The sequence below is a fragment of the Oryza glaberrima genome, chromosome 1 (assembly GCF_000147395.1).
Source record: "Oryza glaberrima chromosome 1, OglaRS2, whole genome shotgun sequence".
Lineage (NCBI taxonomy): Eukaryota > Viridiplantae > Streptophyta > Magnoliopsida > Poales > Poaceae > Oryza > Oryza glaberrima.
In genome coordinates this window covers 39,373,675-39,399,027 of record NC_068326.1, presented here as the reverse complement: position 1 = coordinate 39,399,027, position 25,353 = coordinate 39,373,675, and the positions used below count along the sequence as shown (strand labels likewise).

General features: G+C 39.8%; 1 protein-coding gene and 2 pseudogenes across 1 annotated transcript; 1 reads left to right on the top strand and 2 right to left on the bottom strand.

Annotated features, from left to right (window-relative positions):
• The first annotated feature begins 99 nt into the window (after positions 1–99).
• On the top strand, positions 100–3,963 carry LOC127772190 (kinetochore protein SPC25 homolog). Its single transcript, XM_052298189.1, has 8 exons — positions 100–363; positions 756–821; positions 913–1,059; positions 1,898–2,005; positions 2,089–2,178; positions 2,289–2,411; positions 2,907–3,121; positions 3,200–3,963. Exons 1-8 carry the CDS (start codon positions 174–176, stop codon positions 3,224–3,226), a joined length of 966 nt encoding a protein of 321 aa, XP_052154149.1. The 5' UTR covers positions 100–173; the 3' UTR covers positions 3,227–3,963.
• A 267-nt stretch (positions 3,964–4,230) lies between these two features.
• On the bottom strand, positions 4,231–7,815 carry LOC127760239 (uncharacterized; annotated as a pseudogene).
• A 3,260-nt stretch (positions 7,816–11,075) lies between these two features.
• Positions 11,076–17,411, bottom strand: LOC127768060 (uncharacterized; annotated as a pseudogene).
• Between the last annotated feature and the right edge of the window lie 7,942 nt (positions 17,412–25,353).

Genomic DNA, 25,353 nt, shown 5'->3' with positions numbered 1-25,353 from the left:
CGAACTATCCAGATTAAATGGGCCTCCAAAATACCAAAGGCCAACGGCCCAATCGCAGTGGATAATAAATAAATAAATAAGCTTTACACCCCAAATTTTTTTGAAGTGGTTCGGCTCCACCCCCAACGGCCACCAGCAACGCCGCTCCCGTCTCCGGCTCCGGCGGCTTCACCATGGAAGGCGGCGGCGGCGGCGGCGGAGGAGGAGGAGCCATCGAGCTGCGCAGGAGGATGGCGGCGCAGTGTTTGGCGTTCGAGCGGCAGATCGCCGACGGCCGCGAGCGCACCAAGGCGGCGGCCTCCGCATTCAGCGCCGCCCTCCTCTCCGCCCGCTCCCTCTCCAACCACACCATTTCCCAGCGAGGTATCGGCCCTTCTTCCTTACTGGAGTAGGACTATATCAATACGGATGGACTGGATCTGGTTTGCTCTCGTCTCAAATCTCACACTAGACAATGTTAGGTTTAGGTTTAGGTTTTCTGTGGGATCCGCGCAAGCAATTTCTGTCTGTCTTACTTTTTTTTTCCATTGCGGAGATTCGACTCTTTCCAAATGTCGCATACTTAATCCCTGCTTCTGCACGCATAAATAAACCAAGCGTGTGGCCTATGGTTAATTTTTCCCTTCTTGCATTCCTGCAACTAATTTATCGTTGACTGCGCACTGCGATTTGTGAATTGTGAGTACAAATTCTGTTTCACGGTAATTAAAAAAAGATGGGGAACTGACTTGGGCTTGTGCCTTTCTGGATGACAGAAAAATTCAACCAACTAAAGGATCAGCTGCGCAAACTTGAAGCAGATTTTGCACAAGCTCTGTCCGGTAAGTACAACCATTTCTTCACTCTTTAGTGTTTTGGGATATTATTCTTCAGGTCATGGAAGGTCTGAGACCCTTCAAACTTCCTCTGCAGTCCAAGTTAGCAACAAGACAAAGTATGACCTTACTGGTCAATCCATTACGAACGCAATTGCAACTAATGATCAGCTCAGGAGCTTGGTCACTGATAAGAGGGCCAGGAGAGATGAATATGCAAATGTCATATCAAGTCAACTTGAAGGTAACATAAGTTTGCGGTTCTAGTACCAGCCTGTTTGGTTGGAGGGAGTTTTTAGGAGGGATTGGGAGTTTAGAGGGATGAGACTATTAAGAGTTTTGTTTGGTTGGGAGACATGAGAATTTTGGTGGGATGGGGATGGGGAATTGAGGAAGGAACTCCCTCCTTTTCAATACCTGGGTAGGGGCAGGTAATTGGGAGGGAATTCCTCCTTTACTTTGTCTAAGCAAATCTCAGCCATCCGTTTTTATTAATGACCTAATCTCCAACTAAACTCCCTATCAATTTCCATCACCTCTACCAAACAAGATATTGGGATTAAAAATCAAATTCCCATCTTAATCTCATCATCAATTCCCTCGTGTAAACTCCCAATCCCCTTCCCTCGAGTTACCAAACAAGCCGTACAGGAATTTGGAGTGAGATACATACCTTTTTGACTTACGGTTCACTCAATTTGTTTGATAGGATATTTAGGCTTTACTTCTGTTGGGCACAAGTCGTTTCAGAATCACAGCCTTTAATGCATCATTTCTGGGGGTTTTATTTTATTAAGGGAACACCAGCTTTGGTGCATTGGCACAACTATTGCCTAGTCTCTAAGTGCTTTACTCTGCATTACAAATAAAAAGACCAGATTGAGAGTTGTTTTGAGCTCTTAGGTCCAATATATCGTATTCTCAGACCCTTTTCTAATGATCTGGGTTTATCTTTTGCTATGTATGAATTTCTAGCTGTGTCTATGCCAATTTGGTTCTTTTGTTTGAATATTTTCCATTGGCCATACAGAAACTAAAATATATAGGCCATAAGCCCTTAATGTCTCTTCATCTGATGGCAGCTATTGAAGCCCTTGAAGCTAAAACTGACGCGGCACGGAAAAAGAACCTAGACGAAGCTTTTATGTGGTACAAAAAGTTTCTTGGTTTTCAAGTTGTTGGTGGTGAAGGTAATGGAAGTTTTAGTGATATTGCCAATTAAATTAGCTCAGTGTTATCTCTGCTGACAAAGTTACAATTACCTTTTTGCAAGGGGTGAAATTCGTCTTCAGCAAAATTGACATTCAAAACCCTGACCATGAATATTCGTTTTGCATAAAGCTCAACAAAGATAGATACAACCGTGAGTTACAACTGTCTAATATCCATACAATTATACTGCCTAATTCATATTATTATATTCTTTGGTGAAAGTGTTGTTGTTAATGATGCCTTCTTTTGTGTTGATAACAGTACTTCAATGTACTCCATTTCTGAAAGATTCTGAAGAATTGGTGAAGGATCTAAACTGCAGTAATGATCTATTCAAGTTTGTGAGAATCATGAGAGAGAGGTTCCAGGCTGCTGCGATCAACGGTACTCCATTTTGCATGTTTTCATTATAAATCTGCGTTTAGTTCCTTTTCCCCCCAACACATGATCGGTGCATGTATTTACCAATATTACCGCCTCTCTCTTAAAAACACTACCACAAGCCCTACTGAAATTCATCCTGAAAAGGATATGGGTACCATATCTCTTTCTAGAGAAATGAACCCCTTATCCCTATATCCATGAGCCACGATAAACCTCTTAACTTCAGGAAATTTTGAAGAGTTAAATGCAGGGAGCCCAACAAAATAAGAGGTTCCATACAGGGAGATAGACAATTAATTCTCCATTTTCCAAAGTCAAATGGACACAGACCTGACAACAAGATCATTATTAGTTGTCATTGCATGCTGAGAGGTTGTCTAGCTTTCCAGGTTTTTGGAGTTAAAACATAATTTTTTTCATGGTTCCATTGAAAAGCTGTAAGATGTCAATGAACCGGCTGTCCCATTTTCATCTTACTGTTGGTGTTGTCTACAGGGCTTCTTCCTGCTAGCTCATTATGCCCAAACACATCGTCATCCATAACAGATTCATCACCACCGGCTTTATCAATTGATACTGGACGTGAAAGTACCACTACCACCAGCCAAAGTCACTCTCGAAGTTGGGCAAAAAATCAAGATAATCCTACTAAAAGAGGAGCCCGTCCTAGTAATTTGCTATCTAGCACTCGTCGCTCTCCACGTGTTGCGGTAAGTGCATTGTATCATCCCCTCAGGCATAATTTTAGCTGGTTATTGATATTTACCTAGTGGCTGTTTTGTTCACAGGCTACAGATGCAACTAATAGGTACTAGGCACAGTCTAAGAGCCACTTGGGTTGCATGAGCTATTACTGATATTCGTGTACAATTTGATGCGATATGGACGTATCACATTTCATGTGGTCACTGTAGGAATGAGATTGAGTTTAGATGGCTATGTTGGAGTGATTTCACACGTGAAGAAGCTGAACTTGAAAACACGGGCTATATTCCGAGCATACGCGGGGAGATCCATATCAAACTCCCCATTATTCATCTTTGACTATGGCTTGTTGATCTCTCCACCTAACAGTGATAAAACCGTACAGTACATATTATCTACCTTTGCAACAGAGCTTTTGAGTAGGGATGTATTCATTTGTATAGGTAATTTTGATATGCTATATGCTACGATGTTCACTATGTTGGCACACCGCATGTTGTATTATAACTCTATCCGCAGTTTAACAGTTTCAAGTGCAACTCACATGGTACGTACCTTCAAGAGTTGATGCATGCTTGCACAGCTTTGCTATGAATTTTATATCGTGAGCATGGTTGGGGTGAGCTGCTGCTCCCAGTGTTTGCTTGTTGGTTTGATCTCGTTTGTGAAATTACATGTGTTTCCAAACATTTTGTTATTGCACGAATTGAACTGTACAATTTTATTTGATCATCATTGGCCTCAAGCGAGCGGACCCGGTGGCCAGTACAGGCTCCAACGGTGGCCGGTATATATGTATTTGCTGGATGGAATGTCCTTTCTCTAGTATTGTGTGAAAAGGGGTTAGATCATAGCTTCAGCTGGGCATATGAGGAAATGTATAGGGTTATCGATCACTTTCTTTAAGGCCCCTCGATCTGCAGTGCTTGTAATAACTAATGATTAAATAAGTTGCTTATTATATATATTCCATAACATAACATCTAGTAAACTGTAACAATACATTTATTGCCAACTTGTAATGCTAGCTTGGTTCAAACCACTTAAATGCGACATGTAGTATTAGCTAGTATAGACCCTAGCTATCAATACTTTATTATTGGGCGAGCGAGTGATGTTGATCGTGTAGTACTATATGTAAATTATTAAGGAGATGCATGTAGTTTGATTGCGAGCTCGATCTCTCTTTCTACATCACTTCAATTTGAGAGTTTTGAGGGCACCCAGGCCCACCATAGTAGATGTAAGTGCCCTAGCTGGTGGTACTGGAGGAACCAGCCATGACGTTATAGCAATTGGGCAGCGGAGCTCTCAAGCCTACACCATTTGGTGGTTTGAGACTGTTGGAGGAATCGACAACTTGGATTGCTCTGTTGTAGGTGGCCTTGCGAAACCCTTCCTCAGGGAAATGTCCACTGCCCATGGGTGTGGTAATTTGAGGCGAATACACCTCCCCGCCCCATTGCACACTGTCAGCAACGCCGGTCTGCAGGTATGTGAAGATGGACGATGGCCAGTAACCCACATAATTGCCTGCCACTTGCAACCACCAGTTGCCCCCCACTGGATCCTGCAAATTTGTATTCATTCATTTACTAGAGGAAGGACAGGATCTGTAGCTAGATGACACAAATTCTCCGTGCCCATTCATGAAGAATTTAATTTTGTTTATATGCTTCGAATGTTAAAGAGCTTAATTTCTATGTACGTTTTACCTTCCAAACTAAATAATCGCACACATATGTGTGCCACCATAGATGGAGACAGGGGATATGCTGCCACCGATGACGAACTGTGGGTTTGTTTGGATGAACCCTGAGCACTCTAGATTGTAACATCCTGTGCTGTTATATGCATCACTCTACAATATATATTCCATTAGTACCTTTATGCCATTAATTAATTCCCACTGTAATAGAACAGGGGTGGAATATTAATTGTTACTAATAATGAAGGTAAAAAGGAATATATGTGATGTTTATATATCTTACAGTCCAATAGATGAAGAGTCTTGTTTTGTCATCCCCATATATATCCGGGAACACCTGAAACATTAATGTAGATATATAGCTCAGAGTCATCACTGTAAGAGAATGCACAACCATTAATTGCAAATTAATAATGCTTAGGACTCGTACAACAATATTGTGATGCTAGGGTATCCTCAATGTTAAAGCACACAATGCCCAGATGGAGATATCATAAGGCTCTTGTATTTATCTAGCTCTTAAGGTCACATACCTGCCATCCTGCTTCAATGGTATTAAGGTCATTGTTATATAGGAGCCCGCTGAGATCCATAGCTGGGCCAGGCTGAAATCACCAGATGTTGCAATAGCTGGTTGCCATATATTGATGGTTACTTTGGTTCCGTAGTAGTTGGCATCCCCAGTTGCATATGCTACACCATACTGCTCAAATGGGAGATTAAATAAGAAAATTTATTTTGAAATCTATAGTATAGTAACAGTAGTAATTGTCATCATCTCCAATGTCGAGCTAGGAAGACAAGCTAGTTGTAATATGAGATGAGGGCGGTACTATACGTGATGGCCATCTGTGGCACCACCCAAGTGAAGGTGATGGCTCCCTCGCATCTTCTTGCCAAACATTGCAATAGAGGTGGCCCTCATGACATCCTCCTCCTTGATCCTTCGGATTGGTATGGTGTTATCAGGACATTTTTCACCATTCTGATTCCATGTTTGGGTGAATGGACGTGCTGCTTCACCATACATGCCACTTGGCTGGATAGAAGGCCGCATCTGAAACCGGCATATTATTCGTACGTGAAGATATTGTGCATGCCTTATCTCTATCTCTACTACTTAAAAAATAAGAGATGCTTCATTCGTCCGTCAAAACAAAAAAAGCGAAAAAAAAATAAAATAAAAAAGTCGGAACTCCTGTATCCGATTCCCTCTCAGGAAAAAAAAGTCCGACTCTAGATTGGTGAAAAAAATTGATGTGCCGGATTGAAGATCTGTTTGCAAAAACGGAACCTACAGGTCGAGAGCATTCCATTTTTATATAATTTTAATTTTTGGGTTTGTACTTTTGCATTTGAGTCCCTTTAATTTTTATATTTATATTTAAATCCCTGTAATCTTGTAATAAGGTAGTTGAGATCGTTTTTGTTAAAAAAAAATAAGTGAGAGAACAAAGGCAGAAAGGTGCATAAAAAGAAAAAGAAAAGCCGCACAAAAAAAGAAAATAAAGAAAAACAACAATAACAAAAGTATTTTTCCCCTAGGTGGCGAAAAAAATTGTAGATCCGAACAGAAAAAAAATCTGATTCATATAAAAGGCAAAAAAAAAGTGGTGAAAAAAAAACGCTAGATCTGATTCCTTTAAAAACGGAAAAAAGTCTGATTCCTATAAAAGCGAAAAAAAATCTGAGAAAACATCTAAAAAAGTTCGTCCGATTCCCTAAGAAAGTGGCGAAAAAGATGGTTTGTAAAAAATAAAAAGCTGGTTCATATAAAATAAAAAATGCACGCGAGAAAAAAATGGAAAGGGCGAAACAAAATCCAATTTCTAACCAGTATATATCTCTTCTCTATCACTAATCTAATCTAACTATTTAAAAAGAGAAAATGCACGATAAAAAAAGAGTTAAAAAAAACGCGTGAGGCAAAAGTCAGAAAAAAGCGCAAAAAAACACGCTAAAAAGGTATTCCATCTTCAATAAAAAAATAAAAAACACGAAAGAAAAATTATTTCCGTCGTCAGTAAAATATTTTTTTAAAAAACATGCGAGGAAAAAACTGTCAGAAAAAACGTATCATTTCTGAAAAAATGGTTTTAAAAAACCGCGCAAGAAAAAAACACCGTCTATTAAAGACAAATCGCTCTAAAAAAACTGTCAGAAAAAAGCTAAATTGATGGACGCTTGAGTCGGATAGGATCCATCGATTTTTTGATATCTACTACATGGCTTTATTTCGTCATATATTCTCATGTATTGGAAAAAAGCAAAAAAAAAAAGAACATTAAAAAAAACAAGCAAAAAAACGTGCGAGAAAACAGGTAAAAAAACACATGAGAAAAGAAAAGCAAAAAAAAGAGAGAAAAATATGGTTTTCTTTGTAAGTAAAAAAAGCAAAAAAAAAACATGCTCGGTAAAAACTGTTAGAAAGAAATGCGCCATTTCTGAAAAATGGTTTGAGAAAATCACATAAGAAAAAAAACACTGTTTATAAAAAAACAAGCCGCTCATTAAAATAGAAACATTGTCATTGACATGATTATGTATGAAAAACGTATATTATTATTAGAATTTTTTTACCCATTGCAACGCACAGGCATTTTTGCTAGTATTATATATATTGGTGGTGTATAGTAGAATTATATATGAAGTTAATTCACCTGGATTATATGGTCCTTGAGAAGAGGATGATCGAATGCAGGCTGTTTGGAGGTGTGCACACAATCTATGATATCTCCATCTGGGCTAGATGTGAAATACTACACGAAATGCTCACTCTAGCTAGATGTGAAATGCAAAAGGAATTAAGGAAAGGAAATATACCTGAATGGTTGCGAGGGGAGGCTTGTTGAGGCGCTTGAGGAGGCTCCGCACCTGCCGCCGCCGCAAATTAGTAGAAGTAGCTTCCGATCGCGACAAGCCTGAGAAGAGAGCTATGAGGAGGAGCGTCACCAAGCACGCTCGACCTCGCCTCCACGTCGCTGCTGCCATTGATCGATCGATCGAGTGATAACTGCTTAATTATATATATTAAAGCTAGCTAGCTATCTTCTTCGATCTCAGATGCATGGCCCTTTTATAGGCCGCGATCGATCGATATCATGCATGGAGAGGCCGGCCGGCCGGAGAGCGAGATCGAGCTGAGAGAGACGTCGTACACAAATTAACGTACGTACGTATACAGCGAAAACGTACAAACTACGACTAGTAACTTGTTTACAGAGAACTACATGCACTTGCCAAAATAAAGTCCATGGACTATATGTGTCTCGATCCAAACTTCGTCTAGTTTGCATCACTACTGGAATCTTTATCGATCGGTGCAGTCGATTTCGAGGGATTCTATTTAGTTTGCACCTTAATTAATTTCGACAAGTAGTAATTGACCATGCCTATCATATCTATCCCTCTAAAGCTAGAGGGGAGCTACCATTTGATTGGGCCACTTGGTATGACTAAATTTCAAGATAAATTTGAAGAACATATGGTAAAATAATCCCAAAAAAAACAAACGTTAAACATTCTATCTAATTCTATAGGCTTCCAAACTTTAGTTATAGCTAAATTCTAGAGGCTTTCAAAGAGGGCATGCACCATAATAGAGAAAAATAAGTAGAAGAAAATTTAATAAATAAAAAGGCAAGAGAAAGGAGGAAAAAAATGAATTTTAGCTTATCATAATAAAAAATTAGCTGCATATGTTAAATCAAAATCGAACAAAGTAACTTCATCGTGATAATACCCTATGTTTAAATGACAAAAGAAGTGGTAGCAAAGAGTACATAAGACCATTGAATTTGTTTTTATTTTGATAAGGTCTACTAAAAATTTTTGCAATAAATTTATCTAAATGAAAACAATTAAACGGAAACAAGATGAATGGAAGTGGTAATAAGAAATTGTTAGGATCATTGAAGATATTTGCATAAATTAAAACGGTTGTCATTTTTTTTTTGCAGTTTTAGTGATAAATGATGAACATAAATCGGTAATCCAAGGTACACTTATTTTAGGATATTTTATTACTCATGTGTGAAACTGGAAATAGCCCCTTTTTATTTCTAACATCATTTTCACTAATCAGGATATATTGTTAATCGTTTGAGCTATTACTGGCAAGCCATAATGAATTAAGCAATAAAAAAATTTCTGATATATAATACATCTATATTAATAGCGGTTTAAATAAAATGCTAGAAAATATTATACAATGAAAAAAAAACTAAAACCAACTCTAAAATTAACTTCCAAAATTTATTTTTTTCTCCAACCGATAAGCTAACTAGCAAATGATGAGATGCTAAATAACAAATGTGAGTTATAAATTGGTTTGCGCGTCAACAAACGTGCTCATTTTCAATATGTATATATATTGTTTGGACACTAACTTTTATTGCTAGCTATCACATCACAGTGTCTCATTCCTCACCTCAATTACGAAAATAAAAACAGAATATGACGTGTCACGTGAAATGCGAAAGTAGAATTTAGGACAAATGGGACATGAGGACGTACGACGGATCGAAGCTCTTTGTGGCAAACTGCTTGTAAGAGACCGATCTTGGCATTTCGCTACACCGGTGGAGGCAGCTAGCGCATCGGAACTCGCGAGGACCCATATGGGTAGTGAAGAGATAATTATGCCCCTACCCTTTAATTAAGGCAACATTGTCAATATGTAATACTATATCTCCAACTTATACTTCCAATTTATACAATTATAAATTAGAATGTAGGGTAGTCTTCTGTTTTATGTCTTTTTAGCGTCCACCATGATGCCACATGGAGTCGTTGCCTCTGCCCGGTCTGCAACTGCAAGCAACGATTCATCCTTCTAGATGCAAGCAAAAAACCAGTCACCTAAAGAAGCTCATAAAAGAAAAGAAAATTCCAGGAAAAAAAAAAGAAGAAAAGGAAACTAAGGCACGCGCCCACCGGTAGTTTCACGCCAAACTCCTCCTAAAAATCCTTATCACCATGTCTCTAGATCCAATTCCGTATTTATAGGGAGCGAGAGGAAGGGAAATTATGGAAACAAACTCGAACATGGAGATAAAATGGGATCTGAAAGGGATGTATTGGGTTGGAAGCGATATGCTCAAGTAGGTCTGCTCTAGGGACTAAAGTAACACCCCGAGATCTTGTCTATTATGAACATATGATTTCTCCGGAACAATCACTGAGTTAGAAAGAGGCCAACTTTCTTCTTTAGAGATAGGACAGCTAAGTGGGTAGTCTTTTAGGGATGACCAAGCTTCGCAGCAATCTTGCCATTTTTTTCACCATTCTTGCAGCATTGTGCTCTACTCAGCTACAAATCACAAGTGCATCCAACTTGTTTTGCTTGACCACACTAATGTGTTAATATATTGTGCATGGCAATGCAACCAAAGTGAGCACCGATTGAGATAGGAATTTGCCGCCCTTGTTTGGTTATTTAATTTCTGTTGATATTATGTTCCACTGAAACAACTATTGGCACATTAGATGGCGAATTACAATACACCGCTGTAGAATCTGAGATTTACATGCATTGATATTTGATTTGGGATGCCCTTTCTTCAGTATTGTGTGAAAAGGGGTTAGATCATCCGACGTACAGCTTCAGCTGGGCTTTCAAGGAAATATACAGTGTTATCACTTTCTTTTAAGGCGTCCATCGATCTGCAGTGCTTGTATTAAATAAGCTACTCCCTTCGTCCCAAATTATAGGGCACCCAAATTCGATAACTTTTGACTAATAATCATACTAACCATATATATGTTAAGTATTATGTATGTTATATCACTAGATTTATAGTTTAAAATACTTTTATGTGATGTTAATTTCATATTCTAAGGGAACATATATAACATATATGCACTTTTATGCCATTAAAAGCTGTGTAAAAAAATATAGACCTTATAATTTGAGACGAGGGGAATACTTATTATATTCCATAACATAACAACCAGTAACCTGTAGCAATACACATTTATTGTCAACTTTTAATGCTAGCTTGGTTCGAACCTCTTACCAATGCAATGCAGATGTACAATATGTACGTACTAGCAATCAGACACTTGAAATGTGACATGCATGTATAAACCCTAGCTATACAATACTTTATTACACAAGTAGTGCATAATGCATAAACGGAAGCTTCATGCATGTTGATCGTGTAGTAGTACATGTAAATTATCAAGGAGATGCATGTAGTTTGATGGCGGGCTCGAACGATCTCTCTCTACATCACTTCAATTTGAGAGTTTCAAGGGCATCCAGATCCACCATAGTAGATGTAAGTGCCCCAGTTGGTGGCAGTGGAACCATTCATGACGTTATAGCAATTGGGCGAATGAGCTATCAAGCCCACACCATTTGGTGGTTTCAAATTGTTGGAGGAATCAACAACTTGGATTGCTCTGCTGTAGGCGGCCTTACCGAACCCTTCCTCAGGGAAATGTCCACTGCCCATGGGTGTGGTATTTCGAGGCGAATTCACCTCCCCTCCCCATTGCACACTATCGGCAACGCCTGTCTGCAAGTGGGTGAAGATGGACGATGGCCAGTAGCCCACAGAATTGCCTCCTACTTGCAACCACCAATTGCCCCCTGCTGGGTCCTACGAATTAATTAATTTACTTACTGGAGATTAATTAAGTCGACAATTAAGATTATATCTATATATACATATATGATCAGGGAATTAATATACATATATACATTTAATTAAGATTATTTATTTATGGGGTGCATGGACAAACTTTTCCAACAGATTAGTTAGGGGCAAAGAAACATGAAATCAATGCAAATATTAGGGAATGGCCTAATATCAAATAAATAGAAGGGACGAGGCTTCGAACCCATGCCGACTAGCCCACCACCTTGTAAGCTAGTCGGAAGATCCCTGAGCGTTTCTCAGAGGCAAATAAACAAGAAAACTAAACAAAGCATTACACCTGTCGAATCTTGTCCAAGACACACAACCACCGACTTATTCAGTTATCTTCAGAAACTAGCTAACACAGAATTAGGGGCGGATCCAGCATGGGTGTTGGGAGGACTCGAGTCCCCCTACCCTGTTGGATCACCATTGATAGAATGAGAGATGAAAGGGGAAGAAGAGGGAGAAAATGAAGAGTAGGGGGACTGAAGAAGGAAGAAGGAAATGAGTCCCCCTTTAATCTGGTTCTGGATCCACCCCTACACAGAATCAAATGGTGTCGTATGATCGGCTCAAATGGTGACGCATACTTTTTTAAGTTTCTTCGGCAAACTTATATTATATAGTATATACATGAGGAAGATATATATTATATTAATATTGTTGTTTACGCAACAATATATATCTCAACTACTTAAAAAATTCGTTGTGGTGGTCCTGAATAATCCTCACCCAAGCAGACTCACGGAATATTAACCGTACGATCGCGAGATCCAATGGCCAGATTGATCCTTTGCACTCCTACCCCTCCACCCGATGGCCATGCAACCCTACTACCCCGCGCCCCCAGCACCATCCCCTCTGATCGTGCTCTCATCTCCAGCGCCGCCAATGCCTCCCTCCCTTCTCGTCCACCACCCAATCGCGGCAACAGGCCCCCGATGACGTCTCCCTCCTTGCCCTCCGTAGCCACCGCCAGATCATGGGAGCAGCAGCCAGTCATCCCGCCGCCACCCCTAGCGGCGACCCCTCCGCCTCGATCCGGCCCCCTCCTTCGCCTAAGCCAGCCTCCATCAACGACGACTGCGTCACTCCATCCATGCCTACATCTGCGCCCCCGCCCTCTCATGATGTTGGAACACCGACGTCCGTCTTGCCGATCTCCTCTGTGACTCCACCAATCAGCGCAACCGGAACACCATCGCTCGCCTCGCCGACTACAAAGCTGAAGACAGTCAGGACAGCACCTGCTTCTTCTTGGACCAATAGGTACGATGTTTTAACATTGTCTAGATGGTTGTTTCTTTATGTGTTAATCTTGGTTTTAGTTGATCTCAAAGAAAATGTCCCTCTCTGTTTTCCCCTGTAAAGTGTGTCAAATATGGGACAAGAGAACAAAGTGCGAATTTTTAAGTGTAATTTTTTGGTTTTGTTCGTTTGATTGTCAGCCGGGCAGGAGGGGATCACGACCACATCCTGTTGTCGTTAAGTTCTGAACAAGTTAGTTCTGCAATGGATAACACTGGTGGAGGGTTCGGCACTAACTTCATCGAAAAGATCAGGTCATTGTTTCATCCATCCATCCATGGTCATCATCATCATCATTTTATATATATATATATATATATATATATATATATATATATATATATATATATATATATATATATATATATATTTGTTGGATGACAGTTGGGCTTGAGATGTAGTATTTTTACTCAATTTTTTGTTGTATGTGACTTGGATAAAATATCGCTACTATAAAAATGATTTTTCATGGCGTCACCCTTTTATTTTTATTGGTTGACTTATGAAACAAACACTTGTAAAAATGTATTGGCGGATTTTGGGTCACGAGCTGCTAACGAAAACCAATTTTCGCTGGCGGTAGCTAAAGAGCACTGCTTGCAAATTTTTTTAATGTATTAAAAGGTCCCATCGACAACCAAGCCTTGCCTCGGCCCTTCAGCTCCCTCGCCTCGCATCTCCTCTCCTCCCTCTGTCTCTCTCCCTCTCTCCCTCCTACCCTTCTCCCACCCTCCTCCCTTCAGCCCTTTTGAGATGCTGTCGTCGAGGTGTGTTGCGTTGTCGTCATGTACCTGCTGATGGATCCGGCTGGCCGGAGCGGATGGTGCACGGGACGACACACGGGAAGGCGACGCCGGCCCTCAGTTGTGATGATGGATAGGGTTGCGGCTTAAGATTATTTTTTCCTTGCAGAAACTGATTATATATTAAGATTATGTGTCTGAACATTTCTTCAAATGGCTAACTTAATGGTCCTGCATTTGCATCAAATCTTAATCTATTACGTGCGTGCATAGGAACAACTGTGACTCCATCTCTGTACCCAAGCTAGACCAACAGTTAGTTGTGGCTTCAAGTCAATTCTGAATTAAAGGTGCATTAAGGAAGGACAAGATTAGTAGATAGATGACAGATTCTTCGTGCCCATTCATGAAGAATTTGATTTTGTCTATATGCTTTGAATGTTAAAGAGCTTAATTTCTGTGTACGTTTTACCTTCCAAACTAAATAATCGTACTCATATTGTGGGCCACCATAGATGGAGACAGGGGATATGCTGCCACCGATGACGACCTGTGGGTTTGTCTGGATGAACCCTGAGCACTTTAGATTGTAACATCCCGTTTCGTTATATGCATCACGCTACAATATATATTCCATTAGTACCTTTATGCCATTAATTAGTTCCCACCGCAATAGAGCAGGGGCAAAATATTAATTGTTACTAATAATGATGGTAAAAAGGAATATATGTGATGTTTATATATCTTACAGTCCAGTAGATGAAGAGTCTAGTTTTTTCATCCCCATAGATAGCTGGGAACACCTGAAACAATAATGTAGATAGCTCAGAGCCATCACCGTAAGAGAAAGCACAACCATTGCAAAATTAAAGCTTAGGACTCATACAACAGTATTGTGATGTTAGGGCATCCTCAATGTTAAAGCACACAATGACCATAAGGTGGGACCCATAGCCATGCGTCTTTTTACATGTAGCAATGCAACAATATACCCCCTAGCTACGTCACAATATAAGTGCAACCTAGTACACATGTGACATATCTTAAGACTATGAATCTGGATAGTTGCACATCTGTACTAGGTTACAATTATATTGGGACGAAAAGAGTATGAGATCATTTCTTCATCTTAATTTGGGGCCCGCCAAGGAAAAAAATTCTAATAATCCTTTTAGTATGAAGATTCAAAGCCCCCATACACATTATGAAGATTTTCCAATACATAAAGTTGGATTACAAATATTACTTTAATGCTTAAGACTACCTTTACATGCACATTGAAGATGCCCTTAGTAGATAGATATCCATAAGACAGCCACTTATCGAGATTATTTAGTTACTTCCTCTGTCCCAAAATAATGACCACTTTATGATTCAAAATTTATCCCCCAAAGTTTGTCACTTTAGGGTATCTTTTGTCACATGAATCACCTCCAATTCAAAATTTTCTCTATCATATCCTACCCCCAACTACCCTCTCATACCCAACTTTACACATCATTTAGTAAGGGCACTATAGTTTTTTCTTAGCAAACCTTAAACTTTGCTAACAACCTACAACAACAAATATTTAATTTTGGGACATAGGTAGTACATTAATTGTGACATTCTTATATAGTCCTACACTACAACAAAAACCTCGTCTAGAGGCACTTTTATAGAGGCGTTTTGCAAATTGCTTCTAAAATCAGAAGTTTTATAGTGTAGAGACACTTTATAGAGGCACTTTAAAAATTGCCTAGAAAACTTTTACTCTAGAGACATTTTTAGATCAGTTTGTTAGATTTTATCTCGTAAAGGCATTCTTTCGGCACTATAAAATGTGTCTAATATGTAAAGGCATTTTGTTGAGACATTTTAAACTATGTAGAGACACTTTTTAGAATGATAATGTGTACTGAAGGACTAAATATAAGCAACTAAAGGAACAAGCATACAAGTAATGACATGGAGTTGAGTTGGTTAGTGTATTGAAGATTAAAATGATCTAACCAAGAGATCATGAGTTCAAGACTTGTCAAAAGCAAGGAAACTATTTTATTCTCTTTTTTGGATTGGTTTTATATTTTTGCGGTACAATTTAATGTCTCTAGAAAATGCCTCTACCATCTTATAGACATTTTATAAAATGTCTCTTCGTTTGTAGAGACAATTCACCATAAGACACTTATTAGACATTTTTTAAAATGCCTCTACATTGTTGTAAAGGCATTTGATAAGTGCCTCTACAGTACTAGAAAAATGTCTCTACAAAGCATTTTTCTTGTAGTGCTATTAACTGAACATGGAATCAGTAGACTAGAAAGTTATCTACAATGCTATCTGTAGATAACATGGACATTAGAGCATGCACAAAGACGAGCTTGCATGAATAGATCGAGAACCTAGTCTAGTATATGTATCATGCATGGAACTGCAAGGCATGAAAGTAGGATTTAATATAATGCTTTCTCCTCTGATGCACTTAGAGTGAGTACAATAAATGAAATAAGCATGCTTCAAAAATTGCCACATCATATTTATGCTTACGTGGAGGAGAGAGAGAGAAGAATTAATAGTGGGCTACAGATTTGCAGCCAGCTGTAGTACAGACTCCAAGCTATACATTGTGTGTGTATGAGAGGTGGACTATATATTAATGAAGTATATGTTTATGTGTAATTATTGTACAAGTTGCCTCTCTGTTAGCTCTTGATGACATGGAAAGATTATGAAGCTAGCAGCTAGCTCTTGTATTGATCTTGCTCTTAATGTCTCACATACCTGCCATCCTGCTTCAATGGTATTAAGGTCCTTGTTATCATAGGAGCCCGCTGTGATCCATAGTTGGGCCAGACTGAAATCACCAGATGTTGCAATCGTTGGTTGCCACAGATTGATGGTCACTTTGGTTCCGTAGTAGTTAGTATCCCCAGTTGCAGATGCTACACCATACTGTTTAATGGGAGATTAAATAAGAAAATTTATATTGAAAGCTATAGTAGTAGTAGTAGTATGAGATGAGGGTGGTACCTGGTGGCCATCTGTGGCACCAGCCAAGCGAGGATGATGGCTCCCGTGCGTCTTCTTACCAAACGTTGCAACAGAGGTGGCCCTTATGACATCCTCCTCCTTGATCCTTTGGATTGGTATGGTATTGTCGGGACACTTTTCGCCATTCTGATTCTATGTTTGGGTGAATGGACGTGCTGCTTCACCATACATGACACTTGGCTGGATAGAAGGCCGCATCTGAAATTGGCATTATTCGTACGTGAAGATATGGTGCATGCATTATATTGGTGGTGTAGAATGAAATTATATCTGAAATTAGGGGTGGTCAATATATATACATAATATAATAGTTGTGCTTAATGAATTCACCTGGATTGTATGGTTCTTGAGGAGAGGATGATCGAATGCAGGCTGTCTGGAGATGTGCACACAGTCTATGATATCTCCATCTAGGCTCTGCATGCATGCAGTTAATTTACCATATATATATAGATATATGTATTAATTAGTAGTTTTCAACTAGATAAGAAGTGCATATTTATAGGTCTATATATTATATTTTACACGAAATACTCACTCTAGCTAGCTAGCTAGATGTGAAAAATGCAAAAGGAAATTAATATAGGTAGGTACCTGAATGGTTGCGAGAGGAGGCTTGTTGAGGCGCTTGAGGAGGCTCCGCACCTGCCGACGCCGCAAAGTAGCCGCAGCTGCTTCTGCTTCTGCTTCCGATGGCGACAAGGTTGAGAAGATGAGAGCCACCAGGAGGAGGAGCGCCACCTGCAACGACTGCAAGCACGGTCGACGACCTCGCCTCGACGACGTCCTCGCTGCAGCAGCAGCCATTGATCGATCGAGTGCTAGCTAGCTAATTCGTCTTCGATGTCTCGCTCGATCGCTCACTGCACTGCTTGCAGCTGATCGATCGATAGAGATGCTTCTTCCATCTCAGAAGATGCATGGCCCTTTAGTCGTTTATAGGCCGCGCGCGATCGATCGATATCACGACGTTACGTACCCGTCGTGGAAAGCGCGTATCCGTGTCAGATACGTGAACGGCCGATACGACCTCAGGGGCCCCCGGCCATGTACACAATACCTCTGCCTAGCCTGCACGTACGGTCATTATACGTGCGTAAAGCAGTAAAGCACTGATTATGTACAAGCACGTTAACGTTAGCAAAAACCAGGAATTACCCATCAGTTCTTGCGCCGCTGCTCAGGAAACATCATCGCTCGGTGTTGAAACCATCTCCTTCATCTCGAAGGTCTGACCTTCCTCTCAATTGGCATCCTAAGGAATTGGTCTCTTTGGACTGCCATTAATTAATCTCATCTTGGAGCCTATATTTAATTCTTACTAGTATCTTGAACATAAAATTCAGATAGAACTTCACTTATTTCTTTTTTTCTATAGCTACTAGAGTTGACTGTATGAGATAGGAGCTTTAAGTTAATAGGTTTGGAATTTATTCCTTCCAACTTCTCACGATATGTTCATAGTTAATTAATTAGTATCTCTACATCACAATCTTGTTGGTTGAGTCATTCCTCTTGCAACCTTACACTAACAGATACCGTGCTTTTAAATTTATATTGACCTGAAAACAGTGGGGGAAACCCTCACGGTGCATTTTCATATATATAAAAGGGGAAGAAGAAACTGTACAACAATTAAAAATTATAAGCTGTCAAGCCATGATTTCAAAATAGGTCTAGAAATTAATCAAAGTCTAGGGAAATGTAGACTTAGCTCCTCTCTAAGACTAGATTTCCATCAGGTGAGGGATGGCTGAATATTTTGAAAGATTAAATCATTCCTCTGCTTCCAAAGCAGCCAACAAGCCACAAGAAAAAAAAATCTCCATGAGTGCTTTTAAATTTGTAGGGGACATATGAGCTATTATAAACTAGAATAGTTTGAATATTTGATGAATTCCTTGTATAACGTTTCTGCTATTCAATTATCACCTACGTTAGTTTGTGCATAATGAAGTTTTTAAAGTTCAACATTTTTTCCTATTTAAAATAAGAAAAAAATATTTTACATATATATTTACTAGTATTGTAGGGCTTTTTATTTTGGGTGAATAGCTAATTTAGTCCCTCAAGTTTTAACAAAGACTCAATTTGGTCCTTCACGTTTCATTTCGTCCACATAGCTCCTCCAAATATTTGCTTTGGCTTGAAATTATTTTTGGACCCACTTAATATGCCATATAGCTATTTCTAGTCAATATTTCTATTAAAAAACATCCTATTTGCCCTTAATTTGTATACAACTATATACTAGAAAAGATAAAAGTAAACATGAATAAACAACATACAGATGTACTTCCCATTATTTCAACATGTGCACATGAAATTTAAGCAATTGTTATCGTATGCACTTGCTAGTACATAATTTATTTTCGTTTTACATAATATACTATGTATTATCTATAAAAAAATTCAAGCATGCAATTTTTCTCTTATATATGTGAATGATGAGAGGTATAAGTGTCATTTATGAAGAGAGTTGTGGACTGATATGTATAGATTGAAATATCAAGGACTAAACTGAGTCTTTAATAAAACTTGGAGAACTACTTTAGCTATTCACCTTTTTATTTTTGTCTCGTCCTGGAACCCCAAATTTTCAGGACCGGCCCGGCATTGGAAACGTTGACCCTAGTGCACACATCGTTCGATCCAAATCCAGTCTACTCCAATCCGTATCTTGCACGCGGTACGCCGGCCGGGTCGTCGGCAGCCGGGTCTCGCGTGTGGCTCCCACAAGCGCCGTGCGCAACGCGACGCCGTCGCCCTTTTCGGGCGAACTTGCTTCCGTCGTTCTCTACCGATCGATGTTCTCTGAATTGAGTGTTAAGCCTGAGTCCGGGAGGTGTTAGAACATCTAACTGCACTGCATCAGACTTGAATTGTTTGATGATTCAGGTTTCACCACACTCTTCAATGACAATGGATACAAGCAATATCTAGCTCTACCTAATTAGTTCACCTCCAAGTAATTAAGTTAACAAGTCTAATTCTCTATAAACACTTGTCAATTGGTTTATTTGTGAACTTTTGTGGTCATGGCCGGACAAGAGTGCTTCCGGTACTATAATTTGTGATTTTTGCATTACTTATAGTCTAGTCTTGCACATATTATACACTATATTTTATTTTATACATATATCTATTTTGGCCTATCCCGTATGCATGTTTTTTTTAAAAAAAATGACATATCCCCGTATCGTATATTTGTATCTGTATTCTCGTATCTGGGTAACATAGACTGAGAGAGATGTACGTACTATACACACTTGTCAAATCATGAATTCGGAAACACCAGTCGAAACATGAATTCGGCAATAATAAAAGGGAGTAGCGCACGAGACCTAAAAGTGGATGGATACGGAGACAAAGGATTTAGACAGGTTCAGGCCCTCTCAATGAGAGGTAATACCCTACTCCTGTTTGGGGATTTGAATCCACCGAGTGAATTATAGATCTGACGATCTAGTTGTCTCATGCCCCCTAGAGGGCCTCCTGCCCACCTAATATAGGGTGGGGGGCAGGATTACAAGATAGAAACCTTAACCGATACGGTATCGGTTTTCTAAATCTACTTTATAATATTATCAAACCAAGACTTTAGGCCGTTCCGTAATATACAAGGAAACGTAATACCCAAGTCATGATCTGTTACATATTCCATAGATATAAGTTATCCCCTATAGCCAGTCGGATAACCATGCCGTGTGGGTATGGGGTACTCATAATCTCCACACTATACATGCATGTTCACAAACGTATAGCGATAATGTACATACAAACTATTAATACTAAATTATTTACAGAGAACTACTATACATACACTTGCAAAAATAAAGTCCATGGACCATATGGTCTTGATCTAAACTTCGTCTAGCTGTTTGCCTCACAACTGGAATCTTTTTCGATCGGTGCAGTCTATTTCGAGGGCGGGAATTCTATTTAATTTGTACCTTAATTAATTTCGACAAGTAGTAATTGACCATTACCTATCTACTCAACCTGGCAGGTCTTCCCGCTAGCTGATTGGCTGGTAGTTTGCGCAATCATTTCGATGACACGTGGCAAAAATATCGATGGCTTTCTACCAGTTCACAGATGCTATACAAATCCAGAAGTACTTCTCACCCTAACGAAAATTGGAAGGGAAAAAAAAGGAAGTCTTTGCAGAATGCCTTGGCAAGGCCCACGGATCCTATCATGCGAGTCAAACGAGCCCACGGCACTGTAGCAGTAGTATATCAGTGAGAAATCTAAGCATATTAGTCATATGCATGCAGTTATAACTTTAAGTTTCTTATATTAATTTTATAATTATTGGTAATACACTCGAAAAACATTAGTGATCACGTTTATACCAATGTCATTTCAAAAGCTAATTCAACGACAGAAAGTATGGCATGCTACTAGATTAAAAATAAAACAATATATAATAAAAATGGCTATTTTTGAATAAGTTTTTTCAGGGGTCTATTTGCAAAATAAGTTTTTTAAAAGTACCAAATTATAAAAAATCCCGTGACTATGTGAGCTTACTTACGGCATGGGCCGCATGGGTAGCTCGCCTCGCACAGTGCCCATGAGCCAATGGGGCCAAGGCCCAAGGGAGAAAGGGTATGATTACACTCCATGTAAAATTAAGGGATGGTAAGTGAACTTATTCCAATCCAGAAAGGGTATGATTACACGAGAGGCCACACGCCGTTACTTTCGTGGACCGAAATCTCCTGGGGTTGGCATTAAGCCGTTGAAGTGCCATACACTGTCACTGCCCCTTGTCAAGCTATCCCTGTACCACGGCTGAAACAGCTCATTCGCATTGTAATTTTTGTACCTTTCTTGATTTCATGGTTCACTATGGTATATAGAGATTTACATATTGAATCTTGATAACCATCCTTTCTTGCTGGTCTGAAGATCTGTGGCTAGTGTGAAGGTATTCCAGCCCTTCAGTACATCAATTCACATCCATTGCCATGTGGATGCCTGTAGTCCAGGCAAGGAGGTAGTTGAACAGAGATTTTCCCTGTACCAAGTGAATCCCCCCAAAAATCTCTAGGGAAGCACTTCCAGCTAGGGGAGATTTCCCTGCTACCATTTGGAAGCAGCTCACGGGACTGGGGGATGATTAGGGTTTTTAAGTTTTGAGCCTACTCTACCAAAGAATTACTACTTGGAGCACACACAACAAGATAAAAAAAAAGTCTAAATAAACATAACCGAGCACAAAAACAGAATAATTCAGTTAAAAATGCAAGAAAAAAAATCTGAAAAATCATATGAACTTCAAATAGAGCAATAAATTCTAGGTAGAATAGAGAAGATTATAGATACAAGCATCAACTTAATTCATGAGATGATCAAATTGAGGTACCATCTACAGTATTGAGCCAAGTATTATATGAGCATCCAAGAAATATCACTTTCAGCAAATACAATATGTAATTCATACAATTATCATTTGCAAATATCTTGGAAGTGTTTTCCTCCTGCATTTATGAGCATCAACTATCTCCATTGCTACTCCAAGTTGAGAACAAGGCTGAATATACGAGGGCAAGGCCTGTTGCCTACATCCAAGAATTAAAAACACAAGGGTGCAACCGGTAGTGTTGGTAGAAAAAAAGGCATTCAAATACTTCTTGTATAGAAAATGCATACTAGAGTATAGCTCTGTGTGTGCCAATCCAGAGATTCAAATTGAATCATGGCAAGAGGAAGAGTGCAAGAGGACAATTATCATTATGGACATGACAAGGAAAAGAAGTGCATCTCATATATATATACCCCTATGTGAGTCCTCATTGGGTAAACTTTTGCAACATTTTCAGCTGAACTACAGCGCCGTTGAGCTGCTGTTTAGGTGCAAACTGATCAGACAGATTAAAGCCTCATGCTACTACAGTTTGAGATGCAAATTAATGTGCAATGCTTCAGACGGACCGTGGCCATCTCCAGCTAACTCTGTCTCTTAGTTTTATGCCCCCAAGCAAGCACACAAACACTGTCATTAGTGTAGATAATTATGGTTAGCACTTACCAGTACTAATTAGGAGTAGTAGTTGTTGTTTTAATTAATTAGTACTACTAGGTCACTTTGTTTGGCCAGTGAGTTCCTATCAAAAATCTGATTTTTACCATTTATTTAGTCTCACATGCATGCTAAATTAATCACTAATTATACAGTTCCCTGACAGAGACTACAATAATGGATCAGAATTAAGCTAAGCTAGTACCATCAAGAATAGAAGAATTAAACCAGATGAACTGAATACAAAGAGTTGTAACATTTACATCTGCTGAAATCGAATCAAGTATACATATAGCAGAGCTTTCAAATTAAATTATAGGGCCATCAGACATACCTATGCAGCAATTTGGCTCCTCAGAAAAAAAAAATAGTAGTAGTAGTAGTAGCATCAGCTGGTCTAATGGATGAGCGATATAGTGTTCAGTTTTGAAGGGTTGTTGTCAGTTTAATAATGAATTTCATGAAGATATCGGAACATATACTATTGCTAAACATAAAATGTTCCTAATAACTCCAGCAAAAAATGATTCTCTGTCCAGTAAAAAAAAGATTCTCTGTTAGATCTAACAATATTCATTTCACAGAATCATGTAAAACTAGAGCTAGAGATGAGAAAAGGGAAACCAAACGGAGCAAAGAAAAAAAACTAAATAGTAATCTTGAGTGAAGAAGTTGAGGTTTACATACCAGTGCAGGCTAAAGTACAATAACCCTTTGCAAATTGCGCATTAAATTTAAATTAAATTATGGCAAGAGAGGAAGTACAAGGAGGCGTACTTGACGATTCTTGTAGTTGATCTGTTGAAGCAGTGGACGTGCGTCTTCCCTTCTTAATCAACGTTGTTTAATTTACCTCGTAGCTTATATGTTAAAGCATATGATCCTGCACAATTGTAAATTGTCATCACACATGCGCGATAACCTACTGTCCATCTTGACTGTAAGCTCTAAGCACTGACTAATGCTATCCTGTTTTTGACATGTACTAATCATGGACAGATTCCCAAAATAAGAAAGCAAAGCATTGGTTTCTCCTGTGGTTCGTTAGATCATTTCTTTTCTGAGCCTGGACATGTCTACCAAAAAACAAGAACTTAACAAGTATTTGCAAAGATCATTCACACAAGATTCACCTTGGTTTCTCTCATTAGTTCCACATTCACACAAGATGAAAAAATTAAATTTCCAGTCAAACCAAACTGAACCATAAACAATCACAGCACAGATTTAGGATCTAGGACATGAACCAGTCGAACTGAGTCACGGTGCTGGCGATGCTTAGTGACGGCCACTGGAGAACCGCTCTTGGTTGCTGTCGAGGTTGACCTAGGGGATTGGGCACTGGCGCACTGCCACTGGAGAGTGCGCGTCGTGTTGCTTCAGGTGGGAGCAAGATTGACTATGGCCATTCTGGAGAAGCTGTTGGGGGAAGATGAGAAGAGAGGATTGAGTCACTAAGCCAAAGATTTGAGGGGAAACCCTAGAGGATAAGAAGAGCAGAAACCCTAGGAGGAGGAGAGGAGGGGAAAGAGAAGAAGGCTTACCCTGGTACGGTGGCAGCGCTTGTGGTGTCTCGCCGGAGGAGTCTCGGTGGTGGCGCGTCTCGCCGGAGGAGGAGGCGCGGCGGCGCCCAACATTGGTCGCGCGCGAGAGAAGAGACTCCGCGCGAGAGAGAAGCGGCAGCGGATCGCGCAAGGAAAAATTCCCGACCTCCGGAGGTCGGGGTCCTTTCCCTAGGGTTTCCCCGCGGATTGGGCTGGGAAATCCCTGCCTCGTGGGCTTTCAAATGGACAGGAAATAAGCCCGTGGAAATTTTCACCGCGGGCCTTTCTCCCAGGGCAATGGACTGGGATCCCCCCGGATCCCGGGCTGCCAAAGGAGGCATAAGAGAGGAACCCGTCCTAGTAATTTGCTATCTAACACTCATCGCTCTCCACGTGTTGCGGTAATGCATTGTATCGTCCACTTAGGCATAATTTTAAATGGTTATTGATATTTACCTAGTGACTTTTTGGTTCGCAGGCTGCAGATGCAACTAATAGGTACTAGGCACAGTCTAAGAGCCACTTGGGTTGCTCGAGCTATTACTAACATTTGTGTACAATTTGATGCAATATGGATGTATCACGGTTCATGTGGTCACTGTAGGAACGAGATTGAGTTTAGATGGCTATGGCAGGGAGATCCATCTCGAACTCCCCCATTTCATCTTTGACTATGGCATATTGATCTCTCCACCTAATAGTGATAAAACTGTACAGTAGGTATTATCTCCCTTTGGCCTTTGCAATAGAGCTGATCATGTGTCAAATAAAATCGTTGTGTGTATCCAGTGCTTTTGAGCAGGGATGTATTCATTTGTATAGGTAATTCTGATATGTTATCTACTGGAGAATGTTCACTATGTTGTCACACCGCATGTTGTATCATAACTCTCTGCAGTTTAACAGCTGATGCATGCTTGCACAGTTTAATTTGCTATGAATTTTATACCGCGAGCATATGGTTGGGGGTGTGCTGCTGCTCTCAGTGTTTGCTTGTTGCTTTGATCCCGTTTGTGAAGTTACCTGTACAATTTTATCTGATTATTACTGGTCTCAAGCGAGCGGGCCCAGTCGAAGGAGAAACAGAGCCTGCTCGTCAGCGACTGTGTTCGTCGCCGCTGTCGTCAAGAAGCAGCCATGAAGAAGAGCAAGTCGGCCGCGGCGAGACGGGCATGTGCTCTCCTGCTCACCAGGTTCCTTGTTGACTCTACCCACCCAACCCT